The sequence below is a fragment of the Pristiophorus japonicus genome, chromosome 16 (assembly GCF_044704955.1).
Source record: "Pristiophorus japonicus isolate sPriJap1 chromosome 16, sPriJap1.hap1, whole genome shotgun sequence".
Lineage (NCBI taxonomy): Eukaryota > Metazoa > Chordata > Chondrichthyes > Pristiophoridae > Pristiophorus > Pristiophorus japonicus.
In genome coordinates, this window is record NC_091992.1 from 56,313,047 (window position 1) to 56,329,150 (window position 16,104).

The 16,104-nt window shown below is 44.0% G+C and overlaps 1 protein-coding gene across 1 annotated transcript in view; it reads left to right on the forward strand.

Annotated features, from left to right (window-relative positions):
• The first annotated feature begins 3,282 nt into the window (after positions 1-3,282).
• LOC139226517 (14-3-3 protein gamma-B) overlaps positions 3,283-16,104 on the forward strand; it is a 68,385-nt gene continuing 55,563 nt past the window's right edge. The window contains exon 1 of the mRNA XM_070857351.1: positions 3,283-3,518. Within this exon, the coding sequence (XP_070713452.1) occupies positions 3,432-3,518 (87 nt within the window). The 5' untranslated portion in view covers positions 3,283-3,431. The remainder of the gene's footprint in view (positions 3,519-16,104) is intronic.

A 16,104-nucleotide genomic window follows, 5' to 3' on the forward strand; every position in this document is an offset into this window, starting at 1 on the left:
AGGATGACTTACTTCCACACCAAAAAAGGATTAGGTGTTTCAATGAAAGACCTAATATTCCAGGTCCTGAACTACATCCTGAAGGGTGGAAGATGCCTGTGCATTAATTTTTTTAATGTGTGGTGGACGTTGCACACTAGCCACCACACGGGCTTGACAGAGCTAGGTCTTGGTCCAGTAGCAAGGATGCATGAACACCAGATGTCTCAATGCACTGAACAGCCAATGACGTACTTTTGGAGTGCCTGTTGTAATGTGGGAAACGCAGCAAACTCTCACAAACAGCAATGTGTTAATGACCAGATAATCTGTTTTTTTCTGCTTTGCTGATTGAGGGATAAATATTGGCCGGGATACTGGGGATAACTCCCCTGCTCATCTTTGAAATAGTGCCATGGGATCTTTTAGGTCCACCTGAGAGAGCAGACGGGGCCTTGGGTTAACGTCTCATCCAAAAGACGGCATCTCCAACAGTGCAGCACTCCCTCAGCACTGCACTGGAGTGTCAGCCTAGATTTATGTGCTCAAGTTCCTGGAATGGGATTTGAACCTTCTGACTCAGACCAGCATGCTACCCACTGAACCACGGCTGACACCCTGATTAACACTCGTTCTGACGAAGGGTCACAGAAAACAGAATCGGGATAAATGGGTCATTTTCCGGTTGGCAAACAGTGACTAGTGGGGTGCCGCAGGGATCGGTGCTGGGTCCTCAACTATTTACAATCTATATTAATGACTTGGATGAAGGGACCGAGTGTAATGTAGCCAAGTTTGCTGATGATAAAGATGGGTGGGAAAGCAAATTGTGAGGAGGACACAAAAAAATCTGCAAAGGGATATAGACAGGCTAAGTGAGTGAGCAAAAATTTAGCAGATGGAGTATAATGTGGGAAAATGTGAGGTTATTCACTTTGGCAGAAAAAAATAGAAAAGCACATTATAATTTAAATGGAGAAAAATTGCAAAGTGCTGCAGTATAGAGGGACCTGGGGTTCCTTGTGCATGAAACACAAAAAGTTAGTATGCAGGTACAGCAAGTAATTAGGAAGGCAAATGGGATGTTGGCCTTTGTTGCAAAGGGGGATGGAGTATAAAAGCAGAGAAGTCCTGCTACAACTGTATAGGGTGTTGGTGAGGCCACACCTGGAGTACTGCATACAGTTTTGGTCTCCGTATTTAAGGAAGAATATACTTGCATTGGAGGCTGTTCAGAGAAGGTTCACTAGGTTGTTTCCGGAGATGAGAACATAAGAACATAAGAACATAAGAATTAGGAACAGGAATAGGCCATCTAGCCCCTCGAGCCTGCTCCGCCATTCAACAAGATCATGGCTGATCTGGCCGTGGACTCAGCTCCACTTACCCGCCCGCTCCCCGTAACCCTTAATTCCCTTATTGGTTAAAAATCTATCTATCTGTGACTTGAATACAGTTGAGCTAGCCTCAACTGCTTCCTTGGGCAGAGAATTCCACAGATTCACAACCCTCTGGGAGAAGAAATTCCTTCTCAACTCAGTTTTAAATTGGCTCCCCCGTATTTTGAGGCTGTGTCCCCTAGTTCTAGTCTCCCCGACCAGTGGAAACAACCTCTCTGCCTCTATCTTGTCTATTCCTTTCATTATTTTAAATGTTTCTATAAGATCACCCCTCATCCTTCTGAACTCCAACGAGTAAAGACCCAGTCTACTCAATCTATCATCATAAGGTAACCCCCTCATCTCCGGAATCAACTTAGTGAATTGTCTCAGTACCCCCATTTAAAACTGAGATGAGGAGAAATTTCTTCTCTCAGAGGGTTGTAAATCCATGGAATTCTCTGTCCCAGAGATCTGTGGAGGCTGGGACATTGAATATATTTAAGGCGGAGATGGTCAGATTGTTGAGTGATAAGGAAGTAAAGGGTTATGTGGATTGGGCAGTGAAGTGGAGCTGAGTCCATGATCAGATCAGCCATGATCTTACTGAATGGCGGAGCAGGCTCAAGGGGCCAAATGACCTACTCCTGCTCCTATTTCTTATGTTCTTATGTCACCGACACCAAACATTAATTCTGCTTCCTCTGCACAGATGCTGCCTGACCGGCTGAGATTTCCAGCATTGATGGAGGGCACTCTACGCAGGGGTCCTCCCACTATTCATCGGGGACTTGGCCTGGAGGGTGGTGCACGGAGCAGTGCCGTGCAACAAATTTTTAAGCCGGTTCACGGACTCCCAGGCCGCCTGCAATTTCTGCAGTCTGGAGGAGTCCGTGTTCCATGTTTTTATTGAGTGCACGAGGTTGCAGCCCCTGTTCCATTATTTGAAGGGGCTGCTCCTGAAATTCTGGCTGCACTTCAGTCCCACTCTCCTGATCTTTGGGCACCCTGTGCGGAGGGGAGCGGGTAGGTCCGAAGGCCTCCTCGTAGGACTGCTCCTGGGCACAGCCAAGGGTGCCATCAGCCGGTCCAGGCAGCGGGCGGTCGAGGGGGTCGTTCAACCTGACTGCCTGCCTCTCTTCCGCTCTTACATCCGGTCCAGGGTGTCCTTGGAGATGGAGCACGCGGTGTCCACCGGTACGCTCGCGGCCTTCCGCGAGAGGTGGGCACCGGAGGGACTGGAGTGCATCATCACGCCCGGCAACCAAATTTTAATTTGATTTTACGTTTTTTAAGTTTAATTTGTTTTAATTGCCGGTGCTTTTAGTGTCCCCCTTCCCTTTTATAGGGGGCACTGGGGAAAATTGTGATTTTAGTGCCCAAAAAAAACCAAAAAAAGAAAAACACAAAAAAAAACAAAAAAAGGGGGGAAAAAAAAAGGGGGCCTTGTAAATGTCTGGAGTGTCACCCAGGTCGGGTGGCACCGTTTAATGTTTTATGTTTTCGCAGGTAAACTCAAAAGAGTTTCCAGCATTTATTCCAGATTGCAGCATATACAGTATTTCGCTTTTTGCAACACTGGTTGTGTTAAATTTGGACCCTGAAACCTGGGTTCAGACAATAGAAACCCAACAGGGGGGCTGCAGCAAAAGCCCAGAAGGCACACAACCACCCAGCCAGGCTCCGAGTGGGGAAAGGATGTGCGGGCCGACGGGCGGGGTCCCTGGGAAGTGTAGTTCGCTGGCGGCTGCGAGGGCCGTGCAGCTTACTGCAGCTGACCAATGGGAACGGCGGGCAGCGCGCGCGCGCTCGCCACTTTGTATCCATAGGAGGAAATCCGGGGCGGTCCTAATATGGGCAGTGACGTCGGCGGCGCCGCCTATATATGGGCAGTGACGTAGGCGCGGAATGCTGGGGGTGTCCTGTCGGCGCGAGACACTGGCTGCGGCAACTGGGCGACAGAGGGACAGGCTGCTGCAGGAATATAGCAACTAGAAATACAGACTGTATATAAAAAACACTTGTATACATTGCAGCTTGCACACGTATATAATATATACATATCCTGCAAAAATGGTAGATCGCGAGCAGCTAGTGCAGAAAGCCAGGCTGGCTGAACAAGCCGAACGGTACGATGATATGGCAGCAGCAATGAAATCGGTATGTCTTTGTGGCTTATTTTCCCCTCCTCCCCATTCATTTATTTATTTCTCCTCCTACGTTTTGTTTCCTCTTCCCCCTACACACGCACATGCACACCTCTTTCCCGATTCCCAACCTTCTCTGCCTTTTCTATGTCAAGAGTGGATTAACTGGGCGATGGCCCAAAGCGATGACCTGTTTGCAATGAATGGATGAAGTCTAGCGCATTGTTGGGCGTTTAATTTTTAGGCCCCGCGGTGGGAGGAGGCTTTTTTTTTGGTGGGTTGCGGGAGAGAGAGAGAGAGAGAGAGAGAGAGTCAAAAAATTTAATTTGATAGGAACATCTGGTTCCACATCTGAATTCATAACTCGGTGGATTAATGTGTATTTCGTGATTTATCTGGTACTGCAATAAGGTGAAAAGTGAGTGGGTCAAACCGTCCTGCATTTGAGATTAAACAGGTGGAATATATATATATTTCTAATCTGGCAAGAAAGGAAATAACTGCGGATAATCCCGAGTTGGATGCTGGGGCGGTGCCTTGCGAGTAATTTCTCGCCCAACTCGGCGCTTTCTGCAACTGTGCATCATCGATCGCGTCTTCTACTCCCCGCGGTGTCAGCTGAAATGTATATTTCAAATCATCATGGAATGGCTTGAAGCATCTCCACTTACCGTAAAAACCATGAGCTGCCCCCCCTCTCCTTCCCTCCCGTTTTCTTAAAGGAATATCCGCAACCCCTCCCTCTCCCCCGCCTGTGATGTATGATGTGGAAATAGACATGCTGAGGCTGAAATTGACACATCCGAGTAATCTGTCCGGAGCCCCTTCCTCCCTCCTCCCCGCCACCACAAGCCTGTGTCTGACCAACTAAGCTTTCCTTCCACCTCCCCAAACCTCTGCAATGTAACGCTCTGTCCCCGGGAGCTCATTCAAACAGTGAACAAAGCAAAATCTGGGAGGCAGCAATTCGAGAAGATTCTGCCGGTGTCACACTGCAGGCATTCTAATTCCTGAATCACTCTACCCAGACTGACACATATTCCCCTTGGTTTTGTTTCCTTTTTAGACTGTGATGGGCCGGTTACCATTTTTGTAATAAAAAATGTAGAGGACTAGAGATGCGTGTCCATTTTTTTTGGCGTGAGGAGTGGCGCAGTCTTTGCTCCGCATGCCAATGCCTTTATTGCACCATTTGTTCCCTTTGCCTGTGGTCCGCCCATTAAACTCTCCCAGCCGCATACTCAGCGCCTTCTGTACTGTCACTGGCAAAGATATATATTTTTTTTTAAAAACACCCAGAACGGATTCATGCTTCAAATTAGAAATAGCAATTGGCCGAATATATTACTATTTGCTAGAGTGGATGATTTTATTGTAATAGTGTGCGTTTATTCGGAAAGAAATGAGTGTTGTATATCGTCTTGCACCTAGACATGGTCAGACCGCCTGCATTATATATCCGCCCCAGAATTGCCAAAAAAATACCAACGCCCTTTACCATTCTACAATATCGTTAGATTAAATGTCAGTCTTTACAATTGTATCGGCACTTTTTGTAATTTATTTGTCTTTCTACCCCCACCCACCCGAATGCTTGGCATCAAGTTCAGACAAGAGGGTTGTGTGGTCCAGCCCAAGGCATACCCTGTTCAACACGTGGGTGGGTGTGGACCGAGATAACAGCCCAGTTTTTAACTTCACTCTACCAGACCAGCCATCCCAGACTGGCAAAACTTGCCTGAGTATGGCCATCAATCCAGAGGTTTGAAACCAGCGGACCCAGGACTTCAGGGTGGGGGGGTGGGGTCTAGACATTACTGGAGGGCATCAGATATCTGCATTTATTGACTTGCATGCAGATTTTTGTTGCTGTCTACCAATATAAAGAAACCCCATGTTTTTCTGCTATGGCTGTGTGTCCGAGTAGCTGCTATTGTCTTTTCCTAGTGTCCGAGGTATCTGCGCTCCTCTAATTCTGGCCTCTTGAGCATCCCTGATTATAACTGCTCAACTATTGGTGGCTGTAACTTCAGCTGCCAAGGCCCTAAGCTCTGGAATTCCCTCCCTAAACCTGTCTCTCTCTCTCCTCCTTTTAAGATGCTTCTATTAAACCTATCTCTCATCTGCCCTAATATCTAGTTCCCTGTCAAATTGTTTGCTCCTGTGAAGCATCTTGGGACGTTTTACTATGTTAATGCGCTATATAAATTCAAGTTGTTCATAGAATAATAGAAATTTATGGCATAGAAGGAGGCCAGTTGGTCCATGGTATCTATGCTGACAGAGCCTAAAAACAAAAATCCAGCCTAATCCCACTTTCCAGCACTTGGTCTGTAGCCTTGTAGGTTATGGCACTTCAAGTACATATCCAAGTACTTTTTAAATGTGGTGAGGGTTTCTACCTCTACCACCCTTTCAGGCAGTGAGTTCCAGACCCCCACCACCCTCTGGGTGGAAACAAAATTCCCCTCCAATCCCTCCTAAACCAGCTACCCATTACTTTTATCTATGCCCCTTGATTGTTGACCCTGATGCTAAAGGAAATAGGTCCTTCCTATCCACTATCTAGACCCTTCATAAATTTTATACATCTCAATAAGGTCTCCCCTCAGCCTCCTCTGTTCCAAAGAAAACAAACCCAGCCTATCCAATCTTTCTACATAGCTAAAATTCTCCAGTCTAGGTAACATCCTCGTAAATCTCCTGTACCCTCTAGTGCAATCACATTTTTCCTGTAATGTGGTGACCAGAACTGCCGCAGTACTCTAACTGTGTTTTAAACTAGTGTTTTATACAGTTCAAGCATATAAAGGCAAGTATTCCGTATGCCACCTCAACCACCTTGTCTACCGGCCTCCTACCTTTTAGGGATCTGTGGACATGCACTCCAAGGTTCCTCTGTTCCTCTACACTTTGTCCTACCATTTATTGTGTCATTATTAACTATGGTCTGGAGTTTGAGCAAGGAGTAACTGACTCTAGGTTGTCTAATAAGCCTCACCTTTTAAATTGACACTTAACCCCAGGTGATGAAAATAGACTTGAAAGAATGGCAAATGAGGTTCAGTAGAATTTGGCAGCAACTGGGGTAATATTTTAAGATGTCCAGATTGGACCCCAAGATGCAATTTTGAACAACAGCTTCACAATTCCTTTTTAAATTAACTTTCACTTCAGGTTTAAGATTTGCTAATAGTTTGAATGTCCTGGATATAAGAACATTACAGAAAATATCTTGTCTTTTGCACTCATCCTAACTTGTAAGTGCACAAAGAATGGCCCTATACATATGACGAATGGATTCCTTGGGAATTTAAAATTGTGTTGTCCAATAGAAATAAAAACATAAGAAATAGGAGCAGGAGTAGGCCATTTGGCCCCTGGAACCTGCTCTGCCATTCAATAAGATCATGGCTAATCTGATCTTGGCTTCAACGCCACTTCCCTGCCCCCTCCCCATAAACTTGATTCCCTTATCGTTCAAAAATCAAAAACCTTAAATATATTCAATGACCTAGCCTCCTCCACTCTCAGACAGAGAATTCCAAAGATCCTCTGAGAAGAAATTCCTCCCCTTTTCGATTTTAAATGGGCAACTCCTTATTCTGAAACTGTGCCCCCTAGTTCTAGATTCCCCCACAAGGGGAAACATCCTCTCTGCATCTACCCGGTCAAACCCCCCCAGAATTTTGTATGTTTCCATAAGATCACTTCTCAGTCTTCTAAACTTCAATGAGTATAGGCCCAACTGGCTCAACCTTTCTTAAGATGACCCCTTCATCTCCAGAATCAACCTCGTGAACCTTCTGTGAACTACCTCCACGCAAGTATATCCTTTCTTAAATAAGGAGACCAAAACTGTACACCGTAATCTAGGTGTGGTCTCACCAATACCCTGTACAGTTGTAACAGGACTTCCCTACTTTTATACTCTATCTCCCTTGCAATAAAGGCCAACACTCAATTTTCCTTCCTAATTACTTGCTGTACCTACATGCTAACTTTTTGTTTCATGTTCAAGGACCCCAAGATCATCCTCCTACCACTGCATTTTGTAATCTCTCCCCATTTAAATTTGCTTTTTTATTTTTCCAACCAAAGTGGATAACCTCCCATTTTCCCACATTATACTCCATCTGCCAAATTTTTGGCAACTCATTTAGCCTATCTATATCCCTTTGCAGATCACGTGTGGCTCTGGTTAAACTGTTTTAGCCACATGCACTAACTTTAATAGAAAACAGCTTGCACACAGTACAAGTAAATGCACTTTGCATGTTGAGGGGTGGGCACTGGAGGGACTGGAGTGCATCATTTCAACAGGGAACAACATCTTAATTTTGATTTGACAAGGTTCCCTTTAATGTTTAATTGTTAATTTGTGGGTTTGTGCCCTTACAAAAGGGGGAACTTGAATTAATGTTCTACCAAAATAGTTGTACTTTGCATGTGTAGATTTTCTTAAACTTCTAACATCAATGAAGTAAAGCACTCAATGATCAAAAAACACTTGCAAACTCTGCTTTTCATCTTACTATTTTACCAACATATGCACAAAGTTTAAAGTGCACATGCATGCACTATACAAATGAGTATTGAGATCACATGCTCAACGACAGTATCTGTCATTTTTATTTAGCATTCAGAAATGCAGTTAGCCACATCTGGATTCCCCATTTGCCACATGTGGTTAACAAATTGGACAATGCTGGTTTAAAAGGTACTAAGGAGGAATGGGGACAAGTACATGTGATGGTAATTTTGCTATAGTGGCACTTTTGTTAGAATGATTACATTATGGCACAGGCTGCCTATTCAGCTGACTGTCTATCTTTTGTTGCTATGCGCATGGGAACCGATAGATGTTTAGTCTGTTGGACAGCCCAAGCTCTCTGGAAGTTACCATATTTGCATTGAATAGCTCTAGGTTACTGCCACCAGCGATTAAATTGATGACTTTGAAAATAATCAATTGTCTTGACTATAAAAATACATGTAAAGTAGTTAGTTCAAAATTAATTGCTTGGCAAAGTCACCAGTTGAGTCAGTCAGAAATAACATCAAGATTAGGCCATTAGGCCCTTCGAGTCTGCTGTGCCATTCAGTAAGATCTTGGCTGATCTACCTCAACTCCACCTTCCCGCACTATCCCTTTTTCCCTTGATTCCCTTAATATCCCAAAATCTATCGATCTCCGTCCTGAATATACGCAAAGACTGAGCCTCCACAGCCCTCTGGGGTAGAGAATGCCAAAGATTCATCACCCTCTGAGTGAAGAGATTTCTCCTCATCTCAGTCCTAAATGACTGACCCCTTATTCTGAGACTGTGACCCCTGGTTCTAGACTCCCCAGCCAGGAGGAAGCATCCTTCCAGCATCTACCCTGTTGAGCCCTGTAAGAACTCTGTTTCAATGAGATCACCTCTCATTCATCTAAACTCTACAGAATTTAGGACTTCTCTCCTCAGAGGACAATTTCCCCTCCCCCTGCCATTCCAGGAATCAGTTTATTAATTAACTGCCCCATTTAATATCAGCCTATTGACAAAATGTATATATCCTTGGGTTTTTGTAGTCTTCATCCCACTTGATATGAACATGTTAATGTGGTTCAAGATACAATAGCTCAGGACTCCACCTACTGTCACCAGTGTTGGATTTTCATTAGTTTAGCAAATGAGTAGTAAAACCACAAGACAAAGTGTGGACTGGGCTCAGTGACACAGGCACAGTGATCATTTGGATGAATCACAGTGCAGCCACACCCTAATGAATCATTTTGGAAGAAATGCGAGGACAGAGGAAGGTTAATTTTAGGGCGTTTGCAAATGGTGCCCTACATTACATCTGGGAATGGACTGTACAGCTATTGTCAATCGGGGCAACATGTATTGTTTTGTAGTTTAAGGATGAAAGGGCTTCCTACTAAAATGCTTCTGTAAAACAAAAGCAAAATACTGCGGGCGGTGTCCAGGAGCTAAGGAAAGCCTGGTCGATTGTTGAAATTTGTCTGCTGGGAGACAGGTGGCAGCAAAGTCCCGGCTTCTCCCTGAAGGGAAACAGACGAAGAGTCTCCGCTACTCGTGCTCATGTGCCTTCTGCCCACTAGTCAAGCTTGCCACACCCATTGGCGTTTAGCCTGGAGCAGACATTGTAAAATAGGGAGGGAGTGGAGACAGAACTGTGTAGGGTACAAACATGCCATGAAAACTGAAGGAAGGAAATCAGCATGTGATCATGTGTAGTGAAGTCTATTACTGATCTTGGGGTTGATTATTTGAGGGTTTTTTTTTTAAAAGAGACAAGTAGCTGACATTACTTTGCATGATACAGCAGAGCAACTCCCTTCCTTGTGTCTTGCTGTTACTTGGTGCTCATCCAGCTTGTTCTACTTGAGTAATAAGGCAGTGGCACTGCCACTCAATTTGTCTTTTTTTTTAAAAAAGTAACGAAAAACAAAGGATTGTCTCCATGTTATTGATTGTAGTGCCAGATGGCAAGCTTGCAGGGATCTCCATCATGGTGGCACTTCTACATTCCATAGTCCATGCCTCCAGCTGAAGATTGCTGGTCTTTTGAATGTTTCTCGTGCTGTTACAGTAATTACCGCCCAGATTGTTTGAACTGTTGCTGCCCCTCTTCATGCTCTCCTGTAGATGCCTTGTGCTGGTATTGTAAGTTGCTGTTCCAGGGTTGTTGAAAGTGGGTTAACAAGGCTTGATTAACTACATGGTATATGTCTAACTTTGAAGGCTGGGCCTCTCCCAGAGGCAACGAGGAAAGGATGGGGCAGGAGTTACCTCAGGCCACACCTTGTAACTGTTCAGCATCACCATTAATGGAAGCATGGGACCAGGCTGCTTCTATTTTCAGATGGTAGCCTTCCTGCCTTTTGTATCAGTGGGTTCAATCCTACTTCAGGACTTGCTAAGCTGACATTCCAGTGCAGTACCCAGGAGGTGCTGCATTAATTGGAAAGTTCCATCCTTTGGATGAGCCATTAGAGGTACATGTGCTTAATCTGATTCCTGCTGGTTCTGGTGGATCCCTTAGGCAGTCCCTCAGAGTTGAGGATGACTGGTGGATCCCATGACTGTATTGGAAGAAGAGCGAAAAGTTCACCTTGGTGTTCAATTGCCATAGAAGGGTTAACTGGTCACTCATTTTCTCAATGCTGCTGTGAAATCTTGTTGGGTAGAAGAGGGACTTGTGTGTCCTTGTACACGAATCATTGAAAGCTAACATGCAGTTACAGCAAGCAATTAAGAAAGCAAATTGTATGTTGGCCTTTATTACAAGAGTATTTGAGTATAAGAATAAAGATGTCTTACTGTAATTATATAGGGCCCTGGTGAGACCACACCTGGAGTATTGTGTACAGTTTTGGCCTCCTTACCTAAGGAAGGATATACTTGCCATAGAGGGAGTGCAATGAAGGTTCACCAGACTGATTCCTGGGATGGGGGAATTGTTCTGAGGAGAGATTGAGTAGACTAGGCCTATATTCTTGAGTTTAGAAGAATGAGGTGATCTCATTGATGCATACAAAATTCTTACATGGCTTGGCAGGGTAGACACGGAGGATGGTTCCTCTGGCTGTGAGAGTCTAGAACCAGGGGGTCACAGTCTCAGAATAAGGGGGTTGGCCATTTAGGACTGAGCTAAGGAGAAACTTCTTCACTTGAGGGTGGTGAATCATTGGAATTCTCTACCCAAGAGGGCTGTGGAGGCTCAGTCTTTGAGTATATTCAAGACAGAGATCAATAGATTTTGGGATATTAAGGGAATCTAGTGATATGGGGACCATGCAGGAAAGTGGAGTTGTTAGAAAATGGCAGAGCAGGCTCAAGGGGCCGAGTGGCTGACTCCTGCTCCTAATTCTTATGCTATGTTCTTATATTGCTGCTGTGTTCTTCTGCCTAATGAGGAACTGTACTTCAAACTTGGAATGACTTAGAAGGGACTGAATGTAATTGTAACCAAGTTTGCTTTTTCTCCCATCTTTGTAGAGTCAGCAATGTGTGAGGAGGACACACAAAATCTGCAAAAGGACATAGACAGGCTAAGTGAGTGGGAAAACATTTGGCAGATGGAGTATAATGTTAGAAAGTGTGAGGTCATGCACTTTGGCAGAAAAAAATCAAAGAGCAAGTTATTATTTAAATGGAGAAAGATTGCAAAGTGCTGCAGAACAGCGGGACCTGGGGGTACTTGTGCATTAAACTCAAAAGGATAGTATGCAGGTACAGAAAGTGATCAGGAAGGCCAATGGTATCCTGGCCTTTATTACAAAGGGGATGGAGTATAAAAGCAGGTAAGTCTTGTTACAGCTATAAAAGGTATTGGTGGGGCCACACCTGGAATACTGCGTGCAGTTTTGCTTTCCATATTTAGGAAAAGGATATACTTTGGAGGCAGTTCAGAGAAGGTTCACTAGGTTGATTCTGGGGATGAGGGGGTTGACTTATGAGGAAAGGTTGAGTAGGTTGTGCCTCTACTCATTGGGATTCAGAAGAATGAGGTGTGATCTTATCGAAATGTATAAGATTGAGGGGGCTTGTCAAGGTGGATGCAGAGAGGATGTTTCCACTGATGGGAGAGACTAGAACTAGAGGGCATAATCTTAGAATAAGGGGCTGCCCATTTAAAACAGAGATGAGAAATTTATTCTGAGGGTTGTAAATCTGTGGAATTTGCTGCCCGAGAGCTGTGTAAGCTGGGACATTGAAGACATTAAGACAGAAATAGACTGTTAAACGATAAGGGGTTATGGGGAGCAAGCGGGGAAGTGGAGCTGAGTCCATGATCAGATCAGCCATGACCATATGAAATGGCGGAGCAGGCTTGAGGGGCCGTATGGCCTACTCCTGTTATGTTATGTTCTTAAACCCATTTATTGTATGTGAAGCTATTTGAGGTTTGAGCAAAAAGGTGCTATATAAATGCAAGTGTTCTTGCCTTATTATAATAAGGGAGAGTAAGGAAAATAATTGTGACCAGATTGGTTTTTAAAAGGAACACCAACTGCAACCAATTTCCTTGTCCTTTTTTTAATTGCTATCATGTGACACTAAGCTGGGTGGCGGTGTGAGCTGTGAGGAGGATGCTAAGAGGCTGCAAGGTGACTTGGACAGGTTAGGTGAGTGGGCAAATGCATGGCAGATACAGTATAATGTGGATAAATGTGAGGTTGTCCACTTTGGTGGCAAAAACACGAAGGTAGAATATTATCTGAATGGTGACCGATTAGGAAACGGGGAGGTGCAACGAGACCTGGGTGTCATGGTACATCAGTCATTGAAAGTTGGCATGCAGGTACAGCAGGTGGTGAAGGCAAATGGTATGTTGGCCTTCATAGCTAGGGGATTTGAGTATAGAAACAGGGAGGGCTTACTGCAGTTGTACAGGCCTCACCTGGAATATTGTGTTCAGTTTTGGTCTCCTAATCTGAGGAAGGACGTTCTTGCTATTGAGGAAGTGCAGCGAAGGTTCACCAGATTGATTCCTGGGATGGCAGGACTGACATATGAAGAGAGACTGGATCTACTGTGCCTGTATTCACTGGAGTTTAGAAGGATGAGAGGGGATCTCATAGAAACATATAAAATTCTGATGGGACTGGACAGGTTAGATGCAGGAAGAATGTTCCCGATGATGGGGAAGTCCAGAACCAGGGGACATAGTCTAAAGATAAGGGGTAAGCCATTTAGGACTGATGAGAAATTTCTTCACTCAGTTGTTGACCTGTGGAATTCCCTACTGCAGAGTGTTGTTGATGCCAGTTCATTGGATATATTCAAGAGGGAGTTAGATACGGCCCTTATGGCTAAAGGGATCAAGGGGTACTGAGGTGAATGATCAACCATGATATTGAATGATAGTGCAGGCTCAAAGGGCCGAATGGCCGCCTCCTGCACCTATTTCCTATGTTTATGATTATGGAACAGGGAAGTGACTAGAGGCAGCAGTTACCTATGGAGTGGTTTTCTGATACCTTCCCTCCAGTGATAAACAGTCTGGGTATTTTCCCACGTTATTTCTTACCAGATGGAGATGCATTTAAATTATCTGCTCTTGGGAGCTCTTGACATCCCAGTGCAGGGAAAATAGTCTGAATAACTTGTATACAAGTAGTATAAAAGCCTAAACTGTAGGAAAAGCTTAATGGTAGGGATCTCAGCCATGTATTTTTTATATTTATTTTTAAGTGGTTTTAAGGGCTGTTTGGATTCCCTCGTAACATCGCTGGAGGAAATTGGGAGCAGGTGGCAATTACTAGTGAACCAGCCCAATTTCCATAAAATGGCTGAGACCGTTGGGAGCTGGGTGTCACTCGGGACTAATGAGATGGGGAAAGATGTCAGGAGACGCTGAATATTGAGTGAAACACCTGCCTATTTAGGATTCCCAGTTGGCAACTGTGAAGTTTCAAATCTTCCCTCTGCACAAACTTGTTGTTTGCAAGTTTAACCCTGGCAGTGTTCTTTCTTATTCACTTGTGGCTTCACCATTTAAAAAAAAAAAAAACATGCACGCTTTGTCTCTGGGTAGAAATAACTTGGAAGATGATCTTCAATTATCATGATTTATTTCTGGAAATGCAAGGCAAGTCAGCCAACATCTGACAGAAAACAAATAGATTAAAATTTTGGGTGGGAAGTTTCAGCAGAACCCAATTCCTGTTTCTATTTCAATTTTGTGACATTCCGTGTACTTTTCCTTTACAAATGATTCATTTGCTGTTCACCAAAGAACAGAAATGTGAGAGACTACATGCCCTTTTTGAAGGTTGCAATTTTTCGTTTAAATAACCGGTTAGTTTGAGCTTTCATTCATGTGAATGTGAATAAATGCAGCCGTTGATGCAAATCATCCGCGACATTTAATCCTGAAAGTCCGTCTCCAAATTAATAGTTGGAGAATTATGTAATATTTATTCATTGCATCAGGCTACAGATGCCATTGCTTGGATTCAACCTACATATCACATGAACTATACAAATCATTGGAGACAGTTCTGAAAGGATATATGTTTTCTTCCTCCCCCAGTGGAAGGATGCTGCTCTTATTGCACTCACTTGCTCTGATGGTCATGTCATTTGGAAATCTTATGGCCGTCAAGGTCTCCAGTTGTCCAGCTCCATGGAAAAGGCCCAATGCAATTTTTAAAAGGAGAAGGTCCTTGGCATTTAAAATGTCACGTGGCGATGATTTAAAAGGCACACTGACATTTTGGTTTCAAACACCCATGGCTTGGTGGATCACTGGGCCTGACCTTTTGTTGGGGAGAGCACTACAGTAAGGATTCCTTTTTATCAGCTAGTTTGGAGAGGAAGCCTATGAGAGAGCCTTACCAATTGGTGTTGATTGTAGCAGAAGGAATTCACTAAGGTGAAAAACTGTCTCTGGTCCAACAATTAGCGATTGGGTAAAACAGTAAACGACACAATTAGTATAGACCATTGATCACCTTGTTTTGTAAAAGAGTAATAGAGAATGATGTAAAGCAATTGTTTCATTTTTCTCCTTATGGCTAATGGACATAGGAACAGGAGTCAGCCACTCATCCCCTCAAACCTGCTCCACCATTCAGTTAGGCCATGGCTGATTTGCACTTCACTCCATTTACCTGCCTTTGCGCCATAGACCCTCGATAACCTTACCTAACAATCTATTTATTAGCCTTGAAAGCTCCAATTGACCAAACATCAGTGTTCCAGATTTCTACTACCCTTTGTATGGGAAAACTACTCCCTGATTTCCCTCCAGAATGGCCTATCTCTAATTTAAGATTCTGTCCCCTGGTTCTTGATTTCCCCCATCAGAGGAAATAGTTTCCCTGTATCAACCCTATCAAATCCTTTTTAATATTTTAGACACTCCATCAGACCACCTCTCAATCTTCTATACACAAGGAATTACAAGTTTAAATTATCCCTTCAATCCCATCAACCTTCAGTCATGAATGTTTGAATTTTATTTCTTAATTCAACTTGTCTTCACCTCAGATGGTTTTCTTCCTCATTCTGGAACAGGTCTAGCAAGGCCAAAGGGAAAAAGAAAGACTTGCAATTATATAGCACCTTTCTTGACCACTAGACATAAAGCACTTTACAGCCAATGAAGTGTAGTCACTGCTCTAATGTAGGAAACACACCAGCCAATTTGTGCACAGCAAGCTCCCAGAAGCAGCAATGTGTTAATGACCAGATAACCTGTTTGTGATGTTGATTGAGGGATAAATATTGGCCAGGACATTGGGGAGAACTCCCCTGCTCTTCTTTGAAATATCTTTTACATCCACCTGAAAGCAGAGGGGTCCTCGCTTTAATGTCTCATCTGAAAGATGGCACCTCCGACAGTGCAGCTCTCCCTCAGCACTGCACTGGAGTGTGAGCCTGGACTTTTGTGCTCCAGTCCCTGGAGTGGGACTCGAACCCACAACCTTCTGACTGAGGCTGACACTACAACACAGAGCTGATCCTGATTTGGATGTGTTGTGAATAGGACTTGTTCATTCTAATGCACATTGTAATACAATCATTGGCCCCTTGTACCATCCAAACTCTTTTAAATCTGTTGCTTGGATTGGATTAGAA